The sequence below is a fragment of the Aricia agestis genome, chromosome 10 (assembly GCF_905147365.1).
Source record: "Aricia agestis chromosome 10, ilAriAges1.1, whole genome shotgun sequence".
In the NCBI taxonomy this organism is placed as follows: Eukaryota; Metazoa; Arthropoda; class Insecta; order Lepidoptera; family Lycaenidae; genus Aricia; species Aricia agestis.
In genome coordinates, this window is record NC_056415.1 from 14,833,113 (window position 1) to 14,850,536 (window position 17,424).

The 17,424-nt window shown below is 35.6% G+C and overlaps 1 protein-coding gene across 4 annotated transcripts in view; it reads left to right on the forward strand.

The window, feature by feature from the left end:
- Positions 1–352: 352 nt before the first annotated feature.
- Positions 353–17,424, forward strand: part of LOC121730830 (MAP kinase-interacting serine/threonine-protein kinase 1-like) — a 30,120-nt gene continuing 13,048 nt past the window's right edge. For all 4 annotated transcript variants that reach the window (XM_042120005.1, XM_042120007.1, XM_042120006.1 and 1 more), the window contains exon 1: positions 353–739. In XM_042120005.1, the coding sequence (XP_041975939.1) occupies positions 700–739 (40 nt within the window). In that variant the 5' untranslated portion in view covers positions 353–699. The remainder of the gene's footprint in view (positions 740–17,424) is intronic.

Below are 17,424 nucleotides of genomic sequence, written 5' to 3' on the forward strand. Positions count from 1 at the left end.
TTTAGCATAACAAATAACGATAGCTCATCTAAAATCATCTGATAACGGATTAGCAAGAAGATGATGCAATTTTTTGTAAACAAAACTTCAATGACAAATTAGAATAATAAAAAATATGATAAAGCGTATCCATTTGTACGTGGTGGTAAATTAATGCTGTCGGAAAGAGTATCTGTGACAATTTTAGCACTATTGATGATCAGTTTAAATTTTTATTATTTTCTGAAATAAACTACGAAGAAAATAAACACGTCAGCACCAAATGGAATACGCATGCGCTGGCAAGTGGCAACAGTTTACAGTGTACGCGACCACGGGGCTGAGGCGCGGTGTGCGGCGCGAAGAGCGGGGAACATGATCAAGCAACTCGAACGACAAACCGGCATATTCAGTTGGATTTTAGAACATCGAATGGGCGGGCGTGTGTAGAATGGATCGTTAAGGACATAAATAGTTTTTTTTCATTCCGCCTTCTAACAGTGTTTGTTTAATACCTTCTGGCACATTTTCCATACATCCTTCTCGACAGTGGTGCTTTTATTCATTTGTTTTAGCGTTTAATTTCAACCACCTTTTATTCAAAGCGCCGTTCCGATTTCTAGTCGAGAGGGCAGCCGTACAAGTTTGAAAGCGGCTTTTGGGTAGAAATATCTACTCTCAAAATTTTGTAATCGCAGCAACAAGCATCAAATAATCAAAATGGTGAAGAAAATTATATCGGAAGAAAGTGTAGACAGCGGTAAGTAGTTTTTATTTCTTATTAATTAACCTACTTTATAATAGATGTTTAACATAGGAAGAAGTATATTACATCGTTATAATAACATTATCTTATTAATTAGTATTTGAAAAAATACATTTTAAAAGCTTGGTAATTCTATAAGAATGTCTTTCTAATGAAACGCATTGACGTTTTAATAATTAAAATATTATCAAAATATAGGGTATTTCGAAAAAAATTATTCATTTTATAACAAATCTTGATAACTACTCAGCTGTCAGGTCGTGAGTCGTGACTAGTGCCCAGTCATAATATTTAAATAAGTTCTTTCGGTTTAATTTTTAGATGTTATGTTGGCATCATAATTTTAAAATATTTAGGTATGAGTATAGGTACATATTAGTTCTACGTTTCCATGTAAAGCAGAAACAGTTGTAGAAATAATAACTACATATTATGTTAGTAATTAAATTAAACCATCGATATCGATACAATCTGAACGAACTATGTACATCACTATTCTATTCTACTATCAATATTATTATTATTATTGTATGAAAAAAGACAACACGGAATGAAGACGTTTTTTAATGAGTGAACTAAAACTAGAAACGCTTCATGAAAATTATCTAATTTGATTCGATATTTTTCATTCATTTCAAATTCCAATCACAGTATAGCAATAATGTCATATTGCTATACTGTGTTCCAATGATCATAATATTTTTACTCCACGTTCATTAATATGAAGAAACGAGAACGAAGCATTCTTTGTTTTGATTCGGATGGGATTCAATGAGTGCGAGAGGGACAAAAGTATAATACAGCCGTGGATACAGCAGTGATGAGTGAGCAGAAGCTTACGCGTTACACACTGGGCGAGTCGGTATTACGTAGTATTTGTTTATTTACTTTTATTTGGACAGTCATCAAAATTGTTTATACATATAATAATATTATCATTGCCTTTGGATAAGCAGTAAGCACTAAAAATAACAGTCATAAGATATTTTAATATGCGCCTTCTGTGAAAAACCTGAAAATCATTAGATTGCAATTGTACAAAATAAAAATATCAATGTTTGCCCATTGTTTGCCTTTGTCATTTACAAAATATGGTTTATCTAGGTAAATTAAGAGGATACACCAGGGGAGAGAGAAATTGAAAATAGGTATTTGAAAATGTATTGCTGTCTCACCAATCTCAAGTCTCCCACCGCAGAGCGCGATAGAGACAACACGACAAAAGTTCTAATAAAAGAACAGAAAATCTTCGATTCGTTGTCCGCTGATTCCTTCTCCAAAACTTAACCGATTTAAGTAATTTTTTCATTAAGAATTAAAGCAAGGCTTGAGCTGCGTTCCTATGTTTTATTTTTTTTGTATATTCTAGCCACTTTTGTTTTCTGGGTGTTTGAACACAGAGGAAAATCTGGCCATTTTTTTGGGTTTTGGGACGTTCTTATCTTTTTTAATAATTAAATTATGAAAAAAAAGAAAACATAGGGACATGCTAATAGTGGCCATAGATATTCAGGAAAAAAATCATAACTCTACCGGCATTATCCAGGGAGGAAACAGGGGACAGCGTTTGTATGGAAAAACGGCGGTGTGGAATCCTCTTAAACCGAATCCTTTATGTGATATAATATTTGCTGATGATAGCGATATAAATTTGGCAATGTAGGTCTTCTCTACCCCGTGATACTATTATTATATAATATTACAGTAAGTATATAAGGCCTACCATAAGGTCCATAAGCTTTAAGTACCTGGATGACCGAGCTTTGCTCGGTATAGCAAACACTCATTGCCTTCGTGTTACTTAATAACGCCATCTGCTGGTCGTTAAAACAATTATTTGCTCACGAAATAGTATTATTATTCGCCAATAGATGTCAGGAAGAGTCATATTTTTCAGTTTATCGATTATCGATAAAACACGAATAAAAAGACATTTTCTGAAAATGATTCCTAGAGCTGCAGGTGCGTTGCCGGCCTTTTAAGAGGGAATAGGGAAGGGTAGGGATGGGAAGGGAAGGGAATAGGGTAGGGTAGGGAATAGGGGATTGGGCCTCCGGTAAACTCACTCACTCGGCGAAACACAGCGCAAGCGCTGTTTCACGCCGGTTTTTTGTGAGAACGTGGTATTTCTCCGGTCGAGCCGGCCCATTCGTGCCGAAGCATGGCTCTCCCACGTATATACAAGAATTGCTCGTTTAAAGATATAAGATTAGCCAACTTTAGAAGGATAAAAAAAGTTATTTAAATGAATGCACCCTAGTCCCTAACAACATGAAGTGCGTTCATTTTTAGGGTTCCGTACCCAAAGGGTAAAAACGGGACCCTATTTAATACGATCAAATTAATAAAATCAGCGGAAATATTTCGTGTAGTTTTGAAAATCGCTACAGTTATTCCTTGTGATATCCAGATGAACATGTCAAAAGTCCTCAAGGGTGGGGGGTGAGCTAAGAGTGTAGGGGGGGGTCAAAGGACCCTTTTTTTAGGTTTTTGCTCATAAGTAAAAAACCTGCACAAATAGCATTACGGTTACTTCTAGGAAAATTTTCTACATAAAATTTCCTCTAAATTATGTCCCATTAATTTTTTTTTACGGTCGATACTTTAGGAACTACAGGGGGGGTCAAATTCCTCAAAAGTGCGAATCGCGAAAATAACACGCATCGAACGTCCGAGACTAAGAAAACAACTTATTCTGATTCAAATACCTGCTATTCACAGATAATTATTTGTCCTAGCTGCTATTATTACAAAACGTTAGACTAGTCACCATGGAATTAGGAAGTACTATACAGCTGGAAGGCTTACTTCATCATTTTGAAATATTAAAATGAACCTTACTTTCATGTGCTAAAGTATTATTTTTATTAACTAATATCTCCTTATAGTAGCGAGCACGAGCGAGAAATCGATTTTCTTGGTTTGTCCCTTTCGCACAATTGCCATGTAAAATATACGATAATACATTGGTAGTAAATTGAAAAAAGCATTTTTCGTAGAAAACGATAAAATAAGGCATAAATATTATATAAACGACATGTTTTAATACTGCGCTTTCCTGCTTCAGTTTAATATTATTTAATTTCAATAATTGTTATTAAACTGAGCTTCTCAGTTGTGCGATTTTCTTTTAAAATGTCTTAAGATTTACACATAGGCAAGAAGCATGGTTACACTAGTTTGAAAGGGACAGACCAAGATTAATGACCTCTCGCTCGTCGCATGCTTAATGCACAGTAAGCTTTCCAGCTGTACGAAGTTCTTACTAATTCCATGCTAGTCACTCTTTCCACACAAAAACCAAAAATCAAGGATATTGCCGCCATCTTCTACAATCCAACATCAACATCTAAAGAAATAGCAGAGTCAGGAGAAAGGATGTTTTTGACGATGTATCGTGCAGCCACTGATCAGCTTGATCTTAACAGACATCGATACTCAGTTTTTGTCAAATCCAGCACCAAATCCAAACCAGATCTTTCCTCTCTCCCACCTACAAAAGGATCAGCAAAATTTCACTCATTCCGAGTGTTCCACCAAGTACAGGAGTGGTTAGGTAACGCACTGCCTGCTGAAATGTGGGGATGGAAGCGAGGAGCTGATGGAAACCTCGAGCCTGTTACCACTCATGATCCTCCAGCTCCTGACACCGTGCTGAAGTCAATATTTTGTCGCTGCAAAAGTGATTGCACTGGTAATTGTGGATGCCGAAAAGCTGGTATCACGTGCAGTCTAGTATGCAACGGCTGCTTGGGTTCGTGTACAAATGGCGTACCTGTAGATTTGGTAGATATAGAAGGTGAAGATGGTGATGATGTAGTAGAAGAAAATTATTGATTTAATTAAGACTGTCTAATTATTATTTTCTAGTTTTGAATACATTTTGAAAACATAGCAATTTTATTTTATTTATAAAACCGTCTCATTTTTTATACCTATATAAAGTTGAACACTCTGTAACTTCTAAAGTATCGACCATACAAAAAAAATTATAGGATCAAATTTAAAGGAAATTTTATGTAAAATGTTTTCCTAGAAGTAACCGTTACGCTATTTGTGCAGGTTTTAGACTTATGAGCTAAAATCTAAAAAAAGGGTCCTTTGACCCCCCCCTACACCTTTAGCTCACCCCCCACCCTTGGGGATTTTCGATATGTTTATCTGGATATCTCAAGGAATAACTGTAGCGATTTTCAAAACTACACGAATTATTTCCGCTGATCGTCCATTTTCGGCTTAATTTTCTTAGGCTAATTACTGAGAATTCGATGTCTGTCCGTCTGTCTCCAGGCTGTAACAGGTAACTCAAGAACGGTAATAGCTAAAGAGTTGAAATTTTCACATCTATTATATGTAAGTATTTCTGTTGTCTGTCTGTCTGTCTCCAGGCTGTATCTCAAAAACCGCTATAGCTAGACTTCTAAAATTTTCACAGATTGTGTATTTCTGTTGCCGCTATAACAACAAATAATAAAAACAAAATACTTAAATATTTAAGGGGGCTCCCGTACAACAAACATGATTTTTCTAACATTTTTCCTCGGCATCAATGATGACAACATGTAGGCACTTAAAATGTACACAATACTCAGCTGTATTTATAATTTAAGAGCTCACCTGACTGTAAAAATCAAACATCGTCCTTCTCTCTTCACACTCACGCCCGTCTTTCATATGCCAGGTGAAAAAGGACGACGCGGAATCATCGCCAAGTTAGTTTTACTTGAGTAAAAGACGAACTATAATGATTATGAAAAAAGTGTTTTGAGCAAATTTAGGTTTTATCAATACTTTTTTAGATATTAAAAAATATTAAAGAAAAGACAACAAACTTCGAAGATCCAAGCAAAAATGTGTCTAAAACAAGGTTTTTTGTAAAAAAGAAACTATCGAGCATTTTTTGAGTACTTAATCGTGTTTTCGTCTTGAGCAATTAATCTTTATGAACTGAAGTTACTTGTGTCAAAAAGTCTATCTATGTTAAATGATCTAGGTTAAAGTATGTACTTACGACCATTCCCAATATTTGATCTATCTCTGGTTTTGCCCTACTAGAGATAGGAATAGCTCACAATTGACATAAAATATATGTCTCTAATGTCAATTGTGAGCTATTCCTATCTCTAGTAGGGCAAAACCAGAGATAGATCAAATATTGGGAATGGCCGTTAGTCAAGTTAGGGTCATATGGGCTCTTAATAATAAAATTTACGGTACCGTATGTAAAATAAATAATTAAGGGGGGCTCCCATACAAAAAAACACAATTTTTTGTCTACTTTCACTCTATACCGGTACGGAACCCTTCGTGCGCGAGTCCGACTCGCACTTGGCCGATTTTTTAATTTCATCGCTTCGGTTTCATTAGGTACCATTTCAAGATGGCCGCTAGAGCGAGACGCCCCGGGGGCCGGGCCCCATTCACTGTCAAGGTCATCTAACACTAAACTGCGCACTAGCTTCACATAGCCTGTAGATACACATCGGTACATTTTATACCAGTTATAGCCATGTCACATGTGCGTTGTTGCGGTGACCCAAGCTTAACACATAGTACTTAACCGCTTTAAATTGTGTTTGTGTACATTGTATGGGTACATAAATGCTTCGTAAATGTCCGTTTCGATAACCATTAACCAACTAAACCAAAAGAAAAAGAATATTCCACACTAAGTTGGAGCTTTAATCCCCTAGTACCTATGAAGACTCAACTAACTGTTCCATTCCGCCACTATTTGACTTTTTATGTACCTAATCAAAATCGACATTTGCGCCGTTTTGATAATAACCGAAACTACGAATGACCTCTTGAATCACTTGGCCCCTTCTAATAAACGTGGGACTCAAATAAGAATAAACCGTTTGAAAGAAGTTATACACAAAATATTTCTCGCATGACTCACAAGTCACAACAATGCATTTCTTTACCGGCTGTGTTAAGATAACGAGTGACCTTGACCGCCACCAGTCCGCGAAAATACTGCGCAAATCTCACATTCGCCCTTCTTGTACTTCGCAGCTACTCTACGTAGCTTAGTAAAATATTAAAGACTTCTTTAATCACGATTTTAGTCTCGAATTTAGACGTACCTTGCTAAACAGGTTACTTAATTGAGGTATTTTGTACCCTTTAAACTTTGAAGAGATATTCATTGAAGTTTCCAATAAAATAATAAAATCATAGTTTAAAAAGTATAATAAAATCATAGTTTTCTCACTTACAGAGGCATCGGAACTTGGAAGGTCTCACGATTCCTATTTTGGGATGTAAAAGGCCGAAATTTTCTGGTATCCCATATAATGGTATAAGTACATTACATATTTTGCTGCTACATAAACAATCTTGTCGAAGCCGGCAAAATGTCTAATTTTTACAGGCAATTACAACTTCTTAATTATTATAGTGTTTATTATAAGTAATAAACTTATAACATTATAAAAGGGTACTTATATCAAGTCATATAAGTAATTCCATAAAACGGATACCTTATTATATGTATTAAATATTTCAATGATAAATGAGTTTCTTTGATGGCAGCTATAATTATTAAGTTGGAGGGCCGTAACTTGCTTATCATGAGTGCCTATTTACCGTATGATGAAGGTACTGATGAGAGTCTAGCGGACTTTATAAGCTGTCTGGGAGACATCGAAGCGATCATTAGTGATCACGACATCGAGGCAGTATTTGTGTTAGGCGACTTTAACGCCCATTGCGACTCCAGATTTGGACAAGAGCTATGCGCTTTCTGTTCGGATCATTGTCTGAAGTCCATCGACGTCGAGCTGCTGCCCACAAATTCCTTGACGCACATTAACGATGGTAGTGGGGCAAAGCGTTGGTTAGATCATTGTATCGTGACGGCGGCCGCCCAGGCGTCCGTGACATCAGCTGTTATCGACTACGGAGTATACTGGTCGGACCATTTCCCCCTATTGATTAAATGTAAGCTACTAAACATTATACAAAAGAAACATAGTCATACAAAAGTAAATAACCCTCTTTCTAGAGTGTATTGGGGTAATAGATCCACTGACGAAATTAGTCTGTATAAGAAGTTGTGCTGTGATAATTTAAGTAAAACTTGTTTAGATTCTAGTCATTATATTGTGAAGTGCACTGAATGTGATATTTTAAAATTTAATATTTGTAAAGAACATGTTTTAGAAATAGATAAATTTTATAATGATATGGTTAAAAGTTTACAAGATGCTGCAATACAAAGTGTTTCAAGTCGCGATGTACCTGCTAGGAATAAAAAAGTTGTAGGGTGGAACTACCATGTCCGTGAATATCACAGAAAGGCCAGATTTGATTTTAACTGCTGGATGTGGAACGGGAAGCCAAAATCTGGTACTTTGTACAATAACATGGTGATTAGCCGTAAAAATTTTAAGAATAAACTGAAATGGTGTCAAAGGAATGAAGAGAAAATAAAGATGGACATCATTGCCACACACCGGTCGGATGGAAATTTCTCCAAATTTTGGAAAGCGACAAAACGCCTTAACTTTGAGCAGGGTCATCCGGTCTGTGTCAATGATGTTCAGGATCAAAGTCAAATCGCCGAGTTATTCGCACACCACTTTAAAGTAAGTCCCTTGCCCATACCTAATAATACAGATACAACTAACATTAGTGTCGATAGAAATTACATTGGCCGTAGTGGCTTCTCTCCTGAAGAGCTATCCAAAGTTATTTTTAAAATGAAGAAGGCAAAGCGCCTGGTTTCGATGTCCTTAGTTTAGAGCATATTTTACACGCGCATGAATTTGTGATGCCTATGTTGGCAGATCTCTTTACAATCTGCGTCAACATAGCCTATTTGCCCAAAAATCTTATGAGAACAATGGTGGTACCCGTGCCTAAAAATAGAATAGGCGATCTTTCGAACCCAAAAAATTATAGACCGATCTCTTTAGGAACCATCATAGGAAAAATTTTGGAAACATTAATTTACCCTAGCATAAGTAATAATATTAGGATTGACGATGCGCAGTTTGGCTTTCGTCCCGGTCTCTCAACAGATTCGGCTATATTTGCGCTCAAATCAACGGTTCAGTATTATACAAAAAGAAAAACATCCGTATACGCATGCTTCTTAGATCTCAGCCGAGCTTTTGACCTGGTAAATTATAATTTACTTTGGCAAAAGCTCCTACAATGTAGTATACCTGACCAAACTGTGAATCTGTTGAGATACTGGTACGGAAACCAAACAAATTTTGTGAAATGGGGCGACACAACATCTAATGATTTTATTTTAGAGTGTGGGGTGCGCCAAGGAGGATTGACCTCTCCGGACCTGTTTAGCCTGTACGTCAATGGTCTGATTGAAGAGCTCAGGGGCACCCATGTGGGTTGCCACATAGGTACGATATGCATTAATAATTTGAGCTATGCTGATGATATGGTGCTTCTGAGCCCCTCAATCAGAGGCTTAAGACGGCTTCTCGGCATTTGTGAGACCTATGCTAGAAACCATGGTCTCAAATACAATGTTGCAAAGACGCAGATGACGGTGTTTAAGGCTGACAAGGGTCCGGAGAGGGTCCCACCGGTTTATTTAGATGGAGAAGTAGTGCAGCGAGTCGAGCGTTTCCGATACCTGGGACATTTTGACTGAGAATCTGTCTGACAATGAAGACATTGTTCGTGAGAGACGGGCAATGGCTGTTCGGTGTAACATGCTCGCGCGCAGTTTTGCACGGTGCAGCATTGAAGCAAGGCTGACACTATTTAGGGCATATTGTCAATGCTTTTATACATGTCAGCTTTGGGTCAACTGCTCTAAAACTGTAAGGAGCAGCATCAGGGTGCAGTATAATAACCAGTGGTCGGCGTAGGTAGTGCCATTTAGGGTGAATGACCTCAATTGTATATGTTAACATGGACATACCTCCGGGATCGCGGGATAAAATCCCGCGTTCCGAATTATCGCGAATAATCAAGTATTTACTTTACAATTAATGAAAAAAAACGAGTTTTGAGTCATAATTTCGCCGGATAAAAAAGGCCTAAATAAATGAGTCACTAAACGTTTTTCTACGTCTAATATTTCTTCAGCCATGTTTTGCTTAGTTGCCAGTATGAAAAAAAATTAACTAAACATAACTCTTTCTTTATAATCCATATTTATTTAATACCGCAGGAGCAAGACGTGTGCGGGGTGCGGGGTGGCCCGCACCCCGCACACAGCAAGCAGACACTTGCGAGTAGCGCATGGCTTGTTGTTCTGTGTGTAGCATTTTTTTTGCGCATGAGTCCAAAATATCCCATCCACACATAACAGACGAAAAGAACAAAAAATGTTATATTTATTTGGATATAAGTATACTACTTATCGTAAAGCACTTTCAGGCTTGCCTGTGTTGCCTGCGAATGATCGCTCGGTTGTTTGCGTCGAATGTTTAACGGTGCCACTAAGCGAATTCATTATTGTTTATTGTTGTTTAAATATATTTTAATAGAAAGTCAATATTTGATAAACATTAAATGGATTTTTATAATTAAACAATCAAATTATTTGCAGGTAACACAGGCAAGCCTGAAAGTGATCTACGATATACTACTTATATCCAAATAAATATAATCACATTTCTGTTAATTTTTTACTTATTTGTTAATATCATATAAAACTTATAATTATGATAAATAAATAAAAAACTAACAAATTATTTCTTTATTTACGTTTGTCACAATATTTGTTGTTTAAATATCGAATTCTGAATGTATTTCCGATTATATATTATTTCAATGCGAATCCCAAAATCGCGGGATTGAGAGGCATGTCCACGTTATGCCGCGATTAACGAATCCCGCGGGATGGCACTACCTACGCCGACCACTGATAATAACGCATACCGCATTCTTATGAGACTGCCAAAATATTGCAGCGCTTCGAGCATGTTTGCCGACGCCAGAGTTCCCGATTACTTCGCCGTTATTAGAGCACGAGTTTCGGAATTCTGGGCCCGCATGCGTTCTTCTAAGAATGAAATTCTCGGTGTGTGTGCCGGGTGTCAGGAGAATTCGTTTCCAGCCTACTGGCTATCGGTGCATCGCGACAGAAACCAGAAATGATAAACGCATTTTTGTAACATTTTATTTTATTTTTACCTATTGCTTATATTTATTATTTTATTCACAATGTATACTTTTATGTAAAATTTAATTTAATTTTAACTTAATTTTATTTATACAAAATAATTATTGTTGTATGGGTTTATTGCCTGAATAAAAAATGATTATTATTATTAGGTATATAATCTGTTATTATTATTATATAATTAATCTGTATAATCAAAGCTGAGTTTAAATTACTTATCCAGTATGCTGTATGAGGATTGAGGAATGAGGAGTGAGGATTAGCTGTTGCACTGTTGGTACGGAAAATATTCAGTCTGTATAACTTGCATAATATTATAATTTATAAGCTAATCAGGGTAGTTCGGACACAGGGTAAGTTCAGATAATTCAACTTATTCCCTTGTGGCGGTACCCACAATTCGCCTAACATTCCTGCATCGCGCTATCAAAGTTTCGGAGAAACGTTAAACCATAAATAAGCCTAAATTAGTCAGTGTTTTTTTTTGCCTGGCCCTACGGGTATATACGCCATACTGCACTGTAACCGCAAACTGTAGTAGGTACCGTACCGAAACTGTAGTTTAATTTAGAGTTAATTTGAATTATCCGGACTTACCCTGTGCCCGAGCTTACCCTGATTAACTATAATATTATATTACATTTTTCATAGCTATTTATTCTCTATTGTCTATTCAGTAATAGGCACTAAACTACAAAACCAATGTAATATAGACTTTACATTCTGCATGGACGGTGTAATTTTATTTGAACAGTTGTCAGGATGTCTGGCTTTGATAGCCCCAATAATTTGTTAAACAGTAAACACACACATGTGAGCATCGTTAAAAATAAAGTTTGTTCCCGTTTTGCACAATTATTATTGCCTTTGCACATGTTGTGCCATTTTATTTTTACCGACTTCCAAAAAGGAGGAGGTTATACGTTCGGCTGTATGTATCTTTTGTTTTTTTTTTTTTTGTATGTTCAACGATAACTCAGCCGTTTGTGATCCGATTTTCAAAATTCTTTTTATGTTGTATAGGGTTTAACTCGAATTTGGTACCATGTTCACGAAAGTGGTGATCTGATGATGGGATCCTGGAGGAATCGAGAGGACTCCTTGAAATTTGTATGGAAACATATAGTGATTTCAATTTTTTCTGAAGCATTCGAGGTAAATGCTACCAAAAAGTACAATTTCGCACCAGCTTATACCCTGGATCCGAAGGTACCCAACAGAACTTTTGAATCCTTATAGATACAGGTTCGGGGATTTTGGCGTTGTTTAAACAACTGAAAGCATAAGCCAACACATCAATTTATTTTATCATCATCATCAAAATCATAATTATGCCATGGGTCATCACATTATGACCCAATTATTGATGCTTTTCGTGATATTTTGCATCGAAGCAGATGTTTTTGATGATTACTTCGCTGTTTGTGGACCGATTTTCAAAATTCTTGTGTTGTTGTATAGGATATTATCTTGATTTTGTATAATAATTACGAAAGTGGTGAGCTGATGATGGGATCTATGAGCAATCGAGGGAAATCCTTGAAATTTATCAAAAGACTCATAGTGGTTAAAATGTTGTTTCTAGTAACTTAAACATATGTTACGAATAAGAGAAAGTTCATACGAAGGTGTCTCTTGGTCCAAAGGCACTGAACAGAACTCCTGAACCTTTAAAGATAAAACTTTTTAAATTGCAGCATCGCTTAGATAACTGCAAGCATTTACCACAATTTCGCTTACAGTAACATAATGTGAATAGTTAACATTCGTAGTGGTTATTTACGCATAAAGCCTTATCTTGTAGATAACTAAAAAGAGGGAAATTATTATTTTTAACAAAAAATTAAAACCGACTTCCAAGGTAAAAACAATAATAATATGAACTAAAACGTATTAAATAACTCTTACTCTATAATAGTGCCTTTTTCAGAATTCGTCTAAATCTCAACTATTTCTGTACATACTACAGTCTTCATTACTTTGAAGTCGGTACCAGTCCCAAAAGCTTCAGATATTCTGACATTGACTGAACTCACGATAAAATTAGCTGGTACCGACTTCAAATAATGAAGACTGTAGTACTTATGTACAGAAATAGTTGAGATTTAGACGAATTCTGAAAAAGGCACTATTATAGAGTAAGAGTTATTTAATACGTTTTAGTTCATATTATTATTGTTTTTACCTTGGAAGTCGGTTTTAATTTTTTGTTAAAAATAATTTACAATTTCATTTCACTTTCTACAGTGTCTTTTAAAAACAATTTTACGATGCTCGCAAGCTGCAGCCCGACCACACTTTGCTGAAGAAACTTTGTCAAACTGTGGCAAATCCTAAGGTTGATCTCTTACCAAATTAATTAATTGTTATTGTAAAAACTAATAATATTAATAAAAGACAGATGTTTACTAATTTTATTATTAAATTATCAAGCACTTTTGCCGAAGTCGAAACCAGCTTCTGAAAGGTTACGTAAGGAAAGTGATTTGGATCTACATTGATAAATATGGCAACGAACACGTAAAGCATAGGCACATAATGTCCAGTGAAAGCGGTTCCAACGCAGAAATAGTTCGTAACGCCCTCATCAAAGTTTCACCAAGATAATTATCTGGTTAGGCGTCAGTGCCTGTTGGCATTTGCATGCTGATTTTGTTACCATGTTCCAACTTATCACGGATCGAGCATTTTGATGGTTTGCTTTTGGACTTAGAGGTTTTATTTTAACCTAACTTGTAGGTCTTAACTGAATCATATCAATTGATAAGTACTTAAGATATTTTCATCTACATGGTTGAAAATAATCTACATGGATTATTTTAAGTAACAATTAACCGATAGTAATGACTAATGAGCATAATTAACTCAAATAAAAATCTATCATAATAAAACTAGTAAATAGACTACTTCCAAGCTTGCATTCCAAGAAGCAAGTTTAAGAGGAGTCCACAACGCCGTCTTTCCATACAAACGCTGTCCCCTGTTTCCTCCCTGGATAATGCCGATAGAGTTATGATTTTTTTCCTGAATATCTATGGCCACTGTTAACATCCCTGTTTTCTTTTTTTTCATAATTTTATTATAAAAAAAGATGAGAACGTCCAAAAACCCAAAAAAATGGCCAGATTTTCCTCTGTGTTCAAACACCCAGAAAACAAAACTGGCTAGAATACCTATACAAAAAAAATAAAACATAGGAACACAGCTCAAGCCTTGCTTTAATTCTTGATGAAAAAAGTACTTAAATCGGTTAAGTTTTGGAGAAGGAATCAGCGGACAACGAATCGAAGATTTTCTGTTCTATTATTAGAACTTTTGTCGTGTTGTCTCTATCGCGCTCTGCGGTGGGAGACTTGAGATTGGTGAGACAGCAATACATTTTCAAATACCTATTTTCAATTTCTCTCGCCCCTGGTGTATCCTCTTAATTATGTGAGTAAACCTTGAAAGTTGAATAAGATTTAACATCTTAGATGCAGATAAGGGGCCTTTATTACCCCAGTTAAATGAAATTTAAGAAACGTGGTCCTCATTGGCATGCTTATCAATAACAACGTACGATAAATCTCAAAGTATAAGCTCATCTTTAAAACTGCTGTACCTGCAATGAGCCATGAGGTACATAATATCCATTTTTGTACATAAATACGTGGTCCGTTTATCTGATTTGACGTAATTGGCGAGATAACTTTGTAGGTTAGAATAAGATAACCTTGTATCAAAAACAAACGTGGATAATATTATAGTTTTCATCGAGCATTTACAAAACCGGTATTTTGGGTCGTGTTTGGTGATGTGGGCGGAATAAAGTGGCAATCATATGTCCACGACGATCATTATTCCAACTACGTAGTTCCTCGCACGTAAATATCAAGACTGTTCAAGTATCAAGAGTCAAGACGTTATTAACAGACGGGTGACGGTTGGAAATGAGCTCTAAAATTTAAATAAACTAATACATGTTTATTAAAAAAATATTTCACCTAGCTCATCCAGTAGACCTAGTACATAATTATATTAAAATTTAATTGATGACTGTACTTTTCTAGTCAGTGGCATACTTCACAGATAAGTATAATAATTATTACCAGAGTACTTCATATCCATATTTATACATACAATACGCTCTTCTATACTTAATTTTGCTTTTAAAGTAAACAAGTAGCAAGTTTGTTTTTACAGAACAGACAGGAAGTGGTAGTTACTTATTATTAAAAAGCGAAAAAGCGACATACTAATGTATATGGTCCGACTATCGTTAAAAAAGTTCACAAGGTTGTTGTTTTCATTAAGTATAATGTTTTAACTTGAACTATGACGAATCAATTGATATTCTACAGTGTCTATTTTAATAATAGAGGCTAGAGCGCCCTCTACCCCGAAAATATTATTCGGATCGCAGTCGAAAAACTTACTAATATAACCGTGAAAGTGAATATTTTTGATTATTTATTGGTGTATTATTACTTAAAATGTAACTTTTATTACCATTGTTTGTTTAAAAACTTTATTTACAATTAAGGGGTGCAAAAAACCCCACGTGACTACTTCTGTAAATATTTCAATGCGCCTAATTAAGCGTTACATCTTGATGCATTCTATTCCGTAATCCATTGCAATTTGCATATTGCAGTGCCTATTCTTCGCACGTATTAGCGATTGTAAGAAATTGTAAGTAGCACCAGCAAAAGCAAGCTACTTATAACTACTTGTGAGTTGTGCTACCGTCTACCTACTTGCTAGCAGCGGTTCCGTGTTTTTGTGTTAGATAAGTACATGACTAATCTAGGTTGTTTTAAAAACTATAAAATTCTAAACATATCATTACCTTTTTATTACAGTTGACATGTAGATAGAAAATAAAATTATAGCAACATAATATAATATTATGCAGTAAGTAATTAGGAATGTGACTAATTGTTGAAATTGAGCATTATTCGATGAACTTATCTAAGTCAATGACCTAACATGCAGTTAGCAGCTAGCATAACGTTGCATTGTACTTACAATTTAAATTAATTATGCGATGAAAACTTATATTTAAACAGGTTTACACGTCAAGGTAATGAGAATTAAAATATTGTACTTAACTTTAAAGTAAATCAAAACATAACAGGCAACAGCTAAGAAATGCTTTTCTGATTAGTGTGCGTACAAAATCAAAATGTCTTGCTTGTTATGAACATTTTCTATACTTTAATAAGTGTTGGTAAGTACTTGGTAATAACATTATGTACGTATTGACTGCTGATTATGAAAACGATATTAATAACAATAGAAAATCGTTTTTACGTGACTGACCAAGAGTTCCATTTATTTCATTGATTCATCAAAGAATGAGACAGTGTGGAGACAGTCGATTGTTTTTATTTGTGTTGGTGCCAAGGAAGAGTGATAAGTTTTTTTTAACAATGATTGCGCAACGTGAAGGTGTGTCTAATTAGTGAGCTGTCGTGACTCGTGTGTTGGAAGTTGGAACAGTCTCGGGCCGCAGTAAAACGGTCGCGCGAGTTGCGCGTACGCAGACTACGCACGGGCGCGGCCCTGAGGTCGTTCACCCGGCTTTGTTTGCCAACTCAGCTGCACTCGTATCGTCGATGACATCGCTCATAAGTACAAAGCATCGGCTGCTTAATAATTCATGGCGTTTTACATGAAGAATACACGTTCAGTTTACGAATAGGGTTTTTGTTACAAAAGAATAAACATTTAACCGTAAATGCTGTTAATTATCATTGTTGTCGCTATTTATAAGTTTGTCAAAAAAGTGAAGAAATTAAAAAGTGGCAACATCGTAGTGTCATCCCTTTCTAATCAATCATAAGAAAAAAGGGATGACACTACGATGTTGCCACTTTTTAATTTCTTCACTTTTTTGACAGACATAAGTATGAGGTATTGAATAAGGTATTAAAAATAATATTTTTGTGAATTATTGTGATAAATAAAATATCATAAATGCTTATCTCTACACTTGGTCGAGTAAAAACAAAGATATTTTACTTCAAAAAAAGTAATTGACAGCTTTTGGACAGCTTAGAGAAAAAAACATAATAAAAGAAATAGATGGAAGTAGACTTTGGAAGTAGAAATCAGAAAGTTAGCTGTCTAAAATCTCGGAAATATTTTATTAATTTTAATCAAATATTTTTTGTGTAGGATGCCATTAAAGTGTTTGATATCATAACGTAATAATAATAGTGTCGGAAGAAATTCTTGCTTATTTGTACTGTGACTCCCTTGTTGCTGCTCCTGCTATTTTTAGCAACCCCGGTAAGAATACCTATTAGGTACTGTATAAGTAGAAACAAAACATCTTTTACCGTATTTAGGGCATTTTAGGGTTCCGTAGCCAAATGGCAAAAAACGGAACCCTTAGGTATAGATTCGTCTTGACTCTTGTCTGTCTGTCCGTCCGTCCGTATGTCACAGCCACTTTTCTCCGAAACTATAGGTACTTATTACTTACCAAGACTTAAGAGATATATTATTGAAACTTGGTAATTAGATGACGTAGTCTGTGACTGTCCTAGGGGCGTCGCATGTCAACACAATACAACCAAATCGAAGA